The sequence below is a fragment of the Scardinius erythrophthalmus genome (assembly GCF_964197995.2).
Source record: "Scardinius erythrophthalmus genome assembly, chromosome: 24".
NCBI classification, from domain to species: domain Eukaryota; kingdom Metazoa; phylum Chordata; class Actinopteri; order Cypriniformes; family Leuciscidae; genus Scardinius; species Scardinius erythrophthalmus.
Window position 1 is genome coordinate 5,558,801 of NC_138244.1, and position 11,041 is coordinate 5,569,841.

An 11,041-nucleotide genomic window follows, 5' to 3' on the forward strand; every position below is an offset into this window, starting at 1 on the left:
AAGGAATCTCTTGCGTAATCCTCTCCGGAAAAGCCCCGCCCCTCATTTTTGACCTGTCTGGGCGAGCGAAATCTACTATGGAGAAGGCTTGGCTCATGAATATTAATTACGTAATGTGACGTTATCCAGTTGGCCGGGCTGATTGGCTCAGACGCAGGTAGGTAATTTTTGGTGTTTCGTTGTATTAAACAATATTACAAAAAACAACAAAACAAAAAGTAAAGTGTGTCACTTGTCAATTATACTTAATAATATGACAGTCTCTAATGGCTTTTTTGTTTTTACATTTTTGCATAACATTAGTTTTGTTTAAAATATTTATGAAACTAAGTTTCTTTGAGTAAAGTAATACAATTTATTTATGTATGTGAAATTTTAAATCAATAATTATGTAAGACAAAAAATGTCTTCTTGAAATCTTTTTCTTATTGAAAGGTATTATTATTATATCCTCTTCCTACACTTATACCTCTTCCTACACATACTTCCTGTGTGTGTGTGTGTGTGTGTGTGTGTGTGTGTGTGTGTGTGTGTGTGTGTGTGTGTGTGTGTGTGTGTGTGTGGGAAAAGGATATAATAATAATACATTTCAATAAGAAAAAGACAAAATTTTGTCTTACATAATTATTAATTTTAACTTCTGCATACATAAAGATATTTAGTTTCTTTACTTAAAGAAATTTAGTGTTTCGTGTGTGTATATATATATATATATATATATATATATATATATATATATATATATATATACATATATTACATACTATATACAGTATATGTATGTGTAGTCATATATAGTCAAATATATATGGTAAAATATATATAGTAAATAGTAAATATATATATATAGTAAAAGTATATATATAGTAAAATGTCATTAGCAAACAGAGAACAGAAGAATTTGAATGAATGTAAAATAGGTTTTTAATTTTTTAAGTTTTTAATATTACTATGTACATCCATTGTGTCTTCTGCATTGAAAAAGCTTTCTTTTTTTTTTTTAACACCGTCCATATTAATATTCATGAGCCATGACTTCACCATAGCAGAGAATGTCTAATAGGAAGAGAATTGGCACTCTCTGCTTACTTCCGGGTTCTGGATTGGTTGCAGTAACACGTCTCTGTCCATGCGGGGGCGCTCGCGAGCGAGTGCAGAATGAATGGAGGTCTATGGCGAAAAACCCTCAAAACCCACTTTTCTCAGGATATAATTTTTTGTCTAGTAATTTGAATGTTGTATTCGAAAGGAGATGCAAAGAAATTACACATTGTTGGGTGTTAGATTTTTTAGAGTCACTTATTTGGTTTAAAAAGTCTTTTAAAATGTCAATGACGTCAGAATGCTGACGTCATTAGCAGAATGCTAGCGTGTTCTGGGCAACAACAATTCAACCTGTAAGAAATAGAAAAGAAATAAGTGCTCGTTCATTCAACTTTCGACCTATAACCCATGTTGAACTTGCAAAACCTACAATAAAATCTGAGATTTCTCAACGGCATTTGGGTGAAAGAGACACATTTAGCCGTTTAGCCCCATTGACTCCCATTCAGTCTGCACTCGCTCGCGATCACCCCCAGTGGAATTCTAATGGAACTGCAACCAAAATCAATACAATGGGGCTGAATAGGGAGTGCCAAGGCTCTCCGTAGACGGGCTCTGACCATAGTGGGATTTATACCTAAGGATTTATAAAGTAGTGGGCGTGGCTTGCAGTGACGCATCACTTCCTTTATCCGGTTCAGTCTTGCGCGGCTCTCACTCACCGCTCGGTCTCTATGCGCACCGGTAGAGGAGAGGACGGAGGCGCCATTTTGCGACAACTTCTCTAAAGTAAGAGTTTCTCCCACTTTGCAACACATTTTTCTTGGTTTTCACACACATATTAAACCGTCTTCTCACACTCTCCTCAGATAAATACTTCTTAACGTGTTAAATGCTTTAGTTTAGTGTTATTTTCATCACAACGTCTTCCTCAAGAGCGCAGGGCCGCTGACCTCTCCATAGAACCACATGATGATGAGAGGACAAATGATGACTCGTTTAATGGACACATTAGCTGCTTATAAATGTGTTCACTGCCTAACCAATGTTTGTTCTTCATTCAGGTCTACCATCAGACATGTATCCGACCACACTAACCCAATTGGCCCGGGGGAACCCCTTCAGCGCCCCGTTATTCACACTGCAGAAGACCGTTGAGCCCGAGACGAGCAGTCCCGTACCGAAGCGCAGGCTCGCCGCCGCCGCAGTGGCCGGTAAGACCCTCGCAGAACAAAAACCTCTGTTCTTAATGCTTAAAATTCTGTTTAAATGGGTGTAAAGGGGGTTGAAATAAGAGAGACCGCATAACCCATCACATTTCTCTGTTTATTATTGTATTAATGCTTGAAATGGATCAGAATGGGAGATATGAAACGCCATATGAACGTTGAATAAAAGGTTAGAATACTTGTTAGCACTAGATCTTGCCGAGCTGTAGTTTAGATCATTAGGAAGATCCATTTAAATGCTTTAGTTATTACATTTGTAGATTGTGTAGTTTAGTGTGAGTCGTTGCTGCTTGCTGTGTGTTTCTGGCCTTGTTGCGTTCATGGAGGGCAATGAAGGACAAAGATGGAGAACGCGTATCAAATCTTTCGGAGGACGTTTTTACATTTTAATGAGTTGTGTAAATATGACAAATGTCAAAATGGTATTGAGGCGGTCAGGGGACATGATGTACTTTATTTAAAGGGTCCTATTCTGCACATGACCTGTGTGTGCACCGCTACTAGCAATGAAGGGCGATCTGATTGGCTCCAGCTCTCAGCAAGGCGCGTTCTGATTGGCCTTCAGTCTGAGGAACACGTCCAAGACCGGCATCGTGTGTCGTTCAGTATCTTGCCCATCATTAAATCGTAAATTTGAATATCTTTTTGCATGTGTTATCAGGCTTGTATAATAATTGTATGTAGATTTAGGTTGAGTTGAAACGCTTTAATTGGTTTGCTTAATCTTTATATCTGTTTACCAAAATGAATAAGGATGTAGACCATAAACTGTAGATAACTGTTGAGTTTAGGTTAGAGTGGTTTATTGTCAGTTAATGTTAGCAGAAACTGTAAGTGTCCAAAATGAATCGATTAATAATTGATTGAAAGAATTTTCAGTTGTCAGATGTATAGATCATATATTAATTATATATACAGTAGTTGCCTCTTTAGATTATTTTGTTTTAGGAAGGGAGTCCCTCACACAAGGATGATTATATTTGATGGTATGTGGGATATAGGGTGTGTTCACATTTGGCATGTTTGGTTGGATTAAAACAAACCCAATTGTGATTGCTCTGTTAGTGCGGTTCATCTGAATAAGTGTGAACGCTGCGATCTGAACCCTGGTGCATCAAACACACTGACCGAGACGCTGAAAAGATGAGTCTCGCTCCACTTCCAAACCAACTCTGGTGCGGATCGACTGAAATATGAACACAACACGGACCAAAGACATGTAAACAAACCACAAACAGGACAAGATGTGACCCTAAAAAGTACAGAAAGCTCAAGCATAGCTGTTTTTTCTCTTCATTGTCACAATGTTTCCCATCACAGTTCAGTACAGGATCAGAACCGTGTCTCCTCGCAGCAGATCTGTGTGTTAGTGTGTGTGACGGAGGGATTCCTGACGCTGTTTTTACACATTTTATAAGCTCTTACCAAGTTCTCAGCTGGTCAAAATACCATCACATGTAGCAACACACACACAACGAGCGTATTTAGCCCAGAACACAGCATTGTTTCGGATGTTCGTTGCGAAATATACATAATAAAAGCCAATCAATCAGGTTGTGAGCACATCCCTATGCTTTGCCCTTCGCCTAACGGACCAGGACTAAATGTTTTTTTTTTTGTTTTTTTGCGCACCAAACAAACCGAATTACGAGTGTGAACACACCCTAAAAGATTAAAACCCCCTTGGCATAGCTCATGTCACTTGGTGTGATAGCAGGTGAAAGGTAGCGCTTTAAAGTCCAGCATGGAGGTTTCCCACTAACCCCCAATCAAACGTCTCAGGCTTTGTGTAGATGAATGTGACTCCGTGTTTCTCTTCAGAGGGAGACAGCTGTGAGTTCGGCTCACAGAAATACCTTGTCCTCTGTGGCTTCGGAGGAATCCTCAGCTGTGGCACCACACACACGGCTGTAGTGCCCCTCGACCTGGTCAAGTGCCGAATGCAGGTCCGTGTGCGTGTGTGTTAGCCGGAGTCACCCGAGTGTGTCCGTGTGTGTGACCTGACCCCAATGCAACCCTTCATCAGCATGTTAAGTGTCGTGTTGTGACGCATGAGCATGTGTGTGTGTTGTTCCCCCACGTCACAGAGACAGGCAATAGCTGCGAGTTCGGCTCATCGAAATACTACGCCCTCTGCGGGTTTGGGGGCATCTTGAGCTGTGGTATCACACACACGGCCGTCGTGCCCCTCGACTTGGTGAAGTGCCGTCTCCAGGTCTGTACTCGCCTCCATCCCCTTCATCAAATAAATGAGATGGCATCCGTGGCGAAGGGGTCACTAACACTTGTGAAGAGATTTGGCTAACCAGCTAACACATCTGATTATTTCTGATTGAGAATTTGAGGTGCAATATCATTCTGCGGAAATGGTTTATAATATGGAATGAAAGAAAACGCCATATTTTCTTATATTATGCAGAATGTTCAAGCTGCTCTTTTCCATAAAATATAAGTAAAACTGAAGATCTTTTGAGTTTCGTGTAAAAAAGGTAGTAGTTTGGAACACAATTAGTATTATTAAATTGCCATTTCTAAGTAATCAATTCCTTTAAATTGATCTGTGACGCTCTGCCACTGATGTCATCCAAGTAACATTTGGTTTACTTTTTGATTTATTAATCATGTTCCAGCATGTAAATACCATTTTTGAAGTGAAACCATTAACCGTGTTCCTTCATAACCAGCCGGTTCCTCGTGAAGTTCCTGTGTTGGTGTTTCTGGCTCTCATTGCATTAACCAAATGCTGCGTTTAGGTGGATCCTGCTAAATACAAGAGCATCTTCAATGGGTTCTCCGTCACGATCAGAGAGGACGGCATGCGTGGGCTGGCCAAGGGTTGGGCGCCCACCTTCATCGGATACTCCATGCAGGGGCTCTGCAAGTTCGGCTTTTACGAGGTGTTCAAGATCTGGTACGGTGACCTGCTAGGAGAGGTGAGATGGATGATGTGATGCTTGAGAAACATGTTTCAAAAACTTTTTTACTTTGGATCATAGATTTAAAATTTATTTATTCATTGAAGTATTCAAAAATTAGTAACTTAAAGTAAAATTCTGACCATTTATTTGTAATTTAGGGGTAGGGTTTCAGGTGAGGCGGTAGCACACTGCATTTAGAAGAAAGCAATGTATTGTGGCACAACAATTTTTATAGTGTTTTTGTAAAAATTGAAACTAAATTGCACGCCCTAATTTGTTTTCATTTGACATATTTGTTTAGATGGCTAATACATATGTTTTTAATTTATAGATTAAATTACCTGTTAATTAATTTGTATAAATATTAATGTAAACCTATATTCCATGTAGCCATTCTCCACAAAATTAAGCATGGCAATAACCAATGAACAAACATTGTAGAAGCTCGGGCTGGGTTAAACATATTGGTTTCTCGATTTTAATCTATTCTCTTTTTTTTTTTTTTTATTCTTAAAAGACAAGAATCTGTCTTTCAGTCTAAGCTGTTTTCAGCTGATGAATGAACAAAGCTTTGTTTGTGCTTTGTTACTTCTGATATGAAACAAAGACTCAGCTTTTAAATACTGTCAATTTTATTATGAAATTCAATTACCGACACAGCTTCAGTGTTAGTAAGCTAGAAAATAATTAACCATAGAGGAGCATTTTGCTAAATAAATGCACTATAGCATATTAATTTTATTCTTATTTAACCTGTTCTTCAATATTTAATGCATGTTTGAATACGTCCCATCATGTTTTTATGCCAGCCGCCATTTAAATGTTTAAATAAAAAAATAAAAATGAGTAGAAACATAATTGTCATTAAAGTTAAGACATTATTATTAAACCTTCCTTTTGTTTAAATGTAAGTAGCCTATACAAATCAGTTCATTTTTAAGTTGGTATATATATATTTTTATCCTTAATTTTTTCATGCACTGTACCTGATACATTAGCGACCCCAAATTTATTAACAAATGATCGTTGCGACAGAAGCGAATCAATCTAAACTAACTTTAGCTGGAAAATAACTATATTCAAGAACCGCTATAAAGCCAAAACAATCTGTTACCTTAAATGACACGTTTATCTCTGTAAAGCTGCTTTGAAACAATCTACATTGTTAAAAGCGCTATATAAATGATGACTTGACATACATACCACACAATTATCCGATATTGATTTAGAATTGAATCGTGAAATTAGTGTTATTAGCCCGGCTGTAAAGTCTGTCAGCCGACGCTTGTGTTCCTCCTGTCCTCATAAATATAGTACATATGAAAGCGCTATATAAATGCCTCATTCATTCCTCTTACAGGAAAACGCGTACTTGTGGAGAACCTCGCTGTATCTGGCTGCTTCTGCCAGCGCTGAGTTCTTCGCAGATATGGCTCTGGCCCCTATGGAGGCGTGTAAAGTGCGTATCCAGACTCAGCCTGGCTATGCCAACACCCTGAGAGAATGTGCCCCTAAGATGTACGCCGAGGAAGGACTCTGGGCGTGAGTATCCTGCACTTTAAAGCTCAACACGTTCCTTAGATCCACCTCTGGGGAGTTCCTCCGGGTCGGTTCTGCTCTCTCTCTCTGGGATCAGCAGGATCGGGCCGGAGGCTCCCAGCAGCTTCACCGCTGTACAGTCAGAGGTGCTTGAGTCATTGGCGTGTGAGATCAGTCTACCTGCTTTACCCAGCATCCTCTCTGCCCTGAACCGTCTCAGGAATACACCAGGGCAGAACCGCTGGAGAGCAGACAAACTTTTTAAATGAACCAGCAAGCCCGTTTATGTTGAGTCTTCGGAGAGTTGATGAGTGCTGTAAATCTTCTGGCAGGTTCTACAAAGGCGTGGTTCCCCTGTGGATGAGGCAGATCCCGTACACCATGATGAAGTTCGCCTGCTTCGAGCGCACCGTTGAGCTGCTCTACAAGTTCGTGGTGCCCAAACCCCGCAGCGAATGCTCCAAAGCCGAACAGCTGGTCGTCACATTCACTGCTGGTTACATCGGTAAGGAGGATTTCGGAGGATTGAGTTGATGACATCAGTGATACGACCTGGCTCAAAGTCATAACATATAGAGGACACTTCACAAGATAAAATTACATTTATTTAAAGTTAAACAAATAATGTCTAGGGTCAAAACATAAGGTAATAATAGTAAATATCAATACAACCTCAAATTATTAAACCGTTGGAAATGGGGTTTGTAGAGTCGTGGAAGTCGTATGGGAACACAACAACTCAGGAACCCACTCTTCAAACAGAGACATAAAACAAAAATGAGAGAGAGCTAGACAAAATCCAGGAGGTTCTTAAATATGTTGGTCTTCATCAGGGCAATCCCGCCACCGAGGAGGAGTCGGCCCTAGAGTTCTCACAAAAACTAAAGTTAAAAAAAAGGCTGTAATATCAGTTAATGTGTTAACTAACAATGAGCAATACATTTGTTATTATATATTAATCTTTAATGTTGGTTCATAAAAAAAATAAAATAAAGCCGTTTGTTAGTTCATGTTGCTCAGATTTATTAAATAAAAGTAACAGATATAACTTCTGATTTTTAATCATGTATTAGTGAATAAATATTAGTAATTTTATATATTGGTTTTTATTGATTCTATGATTGATTAATTTTATATTACTGTTAATTTTATATTTTTAACTGTTAATATTTTATCTTAATTTATTATACATTTTATTGTAAATTTACTTTATTATTTTATTCTTTTTAATACTAATTTTGTTCATTTTTTTTCTATATTATCATTATAATTATTGTATTGTATTACCTTAATGTCTATTCATTTTTTATAGTTTTTTTCTGTTAAATATTTATTTGTAATATTTTATTAAATCCATTTCATTCTAGTTCTTTAATTCTAGTTTTATATTAATTTACTAATTATTGTTATTATTGTATTATCTTTTATTTATATTTCTATTAATTCATTCTTTTCTATTAAATTATTTTTTTATGTTATTAATTTTATATTTAATTCTACTACTTTTTTATTTGTATTTAATTTGTTATTATTATTATTATTCTAATACCCATATTCATTTCTATATTTCCATTAATTTCTGTATTTAAGTTATTTGTTATTAGATGTGCACAGTATTGTCACAGCTCAGAGTGTCTGAAGTGGAGTAGTGACGCATGTTGCTGTTGTGTCTTGCAGCTGGTGTGTTCTGTGCTATCGTGTCTCACCCTGCTGACTCGGTCGTGTCCGTGTTGAACAAAGAGAAGGGAAGCACAGCCGCTCAAGTGCTCAAGAAGCTGGGACCTAAAGGTGAGACTTTTCTTATCAATCCATTGTGTTTTACAATATTTCTTTATTGTACAGCCTGGGGTGTGTTTCCCGTACAACACCGTAACTCGCTGCCTAACCAGCGTAGTGCGACGCATCAGTGAAGAAATCAACATGCTCGTCACGACTGGTTACCGAAACCATATCGTCGCAAATTTGTCGTTCAACCACGTTGGTTAATGATATCACGCAGGTGTTGGAGTAATAACTTGTTTTAATGAAACCGTTTGAGATTGAATTAACGCTAGATGTTTAGCTATAAATTACAGACATGACATCTGAGGACTATTTCTCATTTTTCTCAGTTATTTTGCTTTATTTCCAGATTCAATCATAGGCTCGTTCTTGCACTCTAGAGCACGTTCGCACATGCGACACTTTAAATCTCTTGAAAACTAAAAGACGTAAATATTTGTATTCTAAATGAAAGATATAGGTTGTACTGAATGTCGGCTTGATTATTTTGCTCAGGATGAGGATTTATTGAGTCCACGTGTCATGCAAACTAGAAACTGCTTCTAACCACAGGTCGAGATCTGTCGTTACAAACACACAACTTTGTGATGTTTGCAAATGTTTGTTGAAACGATGGTTTCAGGAAACACCGACTCGTTGAACTATACTGATAATAACAGAACTTGTGACCATAGTTGTCTAACAATGCTTTTGGGAAACACACCCCAGATCAACACGTTCCTTAGATCCACCTCTGGGGAGTTCCTCCGGGTCGGTTCTGCTCTCTCTCTCTGGGATCAGCAGGATTGGGCCGGAGGCTCCCAGCAGCTTCACCGCTGTACAGTCAGAGGTGCTTGAGTCATTGGCGTGTGAGATCAGTCTACCTGCTTTACCCAGCATCCTCTCTGCCCTGAACCGTCTCAGGAAAACAGCAGGGCAGAACCGCTGGAGAGCAGACAAACTATTCCGAAAACAATTGAGCAATTCCAACACTGACTTTCTTAAATTCTCATCCACCCTCTTGACGTGTGTGTGTGTGTGTTGTTTTTCAGGTGTGTGGAAGGGTCTGGTGGCCCGTATCATCATGATCGGTACCCTGACGGCCCTGCAGTGGTTCATCTATGACTCAGTGAAGGTCTACTTCCGCCTGCCCCGCCCTCCTCCCCCCGAGATGCCCGAGTCGCTCAAGAAGAAGCTCGGCCTCACAGAGTAGACAGCGATCTCACACACACCTTCCCCTCCGACAGCTACACACCTCCTGTTTTCTATATTTAAGCCTGTCCTGAGCCCCACTCACCCCCGACATCACGATACAGGGGAACCGCTCTCCTCCACGGGGCAGTTCCATGTCTAAATAGTCTATATAAAAAGAGTTGTGACCTGAATGAATGCCGTCTGGTTTTAACCTCTGACATTTGTTTTGTCAGTAGTACAATAAAGAGCTACCTGGATATTATACACAAGAAGTGCTGTCTCTCTCTTTGTGTTTCATGTTTTCATGTTCAATCAATAAATTGTGTTCTCAATAGTTTCTCTAAGGATTGTTTTTCAAATTAATTGTGGTTGCATATTTAGTGTTTTTGCTGTTAACATTTACAGCGGTGTGGTTAATTTAAGTTATTTTATTAAATTAAAATTGAATGAGTTATTTACACAGTTATTTTAGCTGTAGAAAATCAGTCTGTCATGCAGCTTGGTGTTGCAGACTGGTAATTGTTATATTTTAATTTATGATAACTAGTTTGTAGTATGAATAGATTTACTGTTTACTGCATGTTATTTTTATTTAGTCATTAACAGAGAATAACTTACCTCTGTATTGGGAAAAAATAAGGTGCTTGAGTTTTTTTTATCATTTTACTTGATATACACAAATAAGATATCAAAGAACGTACTGAAAAAAAGTCTTAAATGACCTTTTACTACAGTATTTCACAAGTTTTTGAAAGCTTTTTCCTCTGAATTATTGATTAACACCACTTGATATATGGAAAATGACACGAGGGTAATTATACTATTGCTATAGTAATAATTAATAGATATTTAATGTAAGTTAGCATTGGTAATGCTAAGATCAGAAACACTATTATAGAGATGTGCTGACTATATACATGTAGGCCTGCAAGATTTTTGTGCATTATTAAAAAGTGGTCTAGAATAAGAGTTTGTTTGTAAAATGACCTTTGTTGACTTCTAACCAACCAAGGCCTAATTTAACCGATAATTAAAATAAAATGCTTACCAAATGATACCTACAGTAAATATGGTTGATCATGCTCTTCTACACTGGAAGCATATCCTAAATGTTTGTATTATGGTTTTACTGTCATAAAACAAAATTTTGGTAGTTTTTTTTCCCCACCAATGAATAAAAATAAATAATAAAAAGTCATTGTAACTCTCACAATTCTGTCTTTACAACTCGCAAATCTCCAAAAAGGTCGATCCTGCTTATCCATTCAAAATTATATGCACAAATATATTCATATGCACAAATCATATATTTAGTTCATGCTGCAGTTATTATGGCTTACATCAGAGACCAATTTT

At 37.9% G+C, this 11,041-nt stretch overlaps 1 protein-coding gene across 2 annotated transcripts; it reads left to right on the top strand.

The window, feature by feature from the left end:
* Nucleotides 1-1,589: 1,589 nt before the first annotated feature.
* slc25a3b (solute carrier family 25 member 3b) lies at nucleotides 1,590-10,019 on the top strand. Of its 2 annotated transcripts, none has more exons than XM_081356353.1 (8): nucleotides 1,590-1,833; nucleotides 2,109-2,258; nucleotides 4,361-4,488; nucleotides 5,027-5,206; nucleotides 6,552-6,733; nucleotides 7,063-7,235; nucleotides 8,408-8,518; nucleotides 9,544-10,019. In XM_081356353.1, the coding sequence occupies exons 2-8, from the start codon at nucleotides 2,123-2,125 to the stop codon at nucleotides 9,702-9,704; spliced, it is 1,071 nt and encodes a 356-aa protein (XP_081212479.1). In that variant the 5' UTR covers nucleotides 1,590-1,833; nucleotides 2,109-2,122; the 3' UTR covers nucleotides 9,705-10,019. The 2 variants fall into 2 exon arrangements, with proteins under 2 accessions (XP_081212479.1, XP_081212480.1); XM_081356354.1 differs by lacking the exon at nucleotides 4,361-4,488 and adding an exon at nucleotides 4,095-4,219 and having other exon boundaries at nucleotides 1,611-1,833.
* The last annotated feature ends 1,022 nt before the right edge of the window (nucleotides 10,020-11,041 follow it).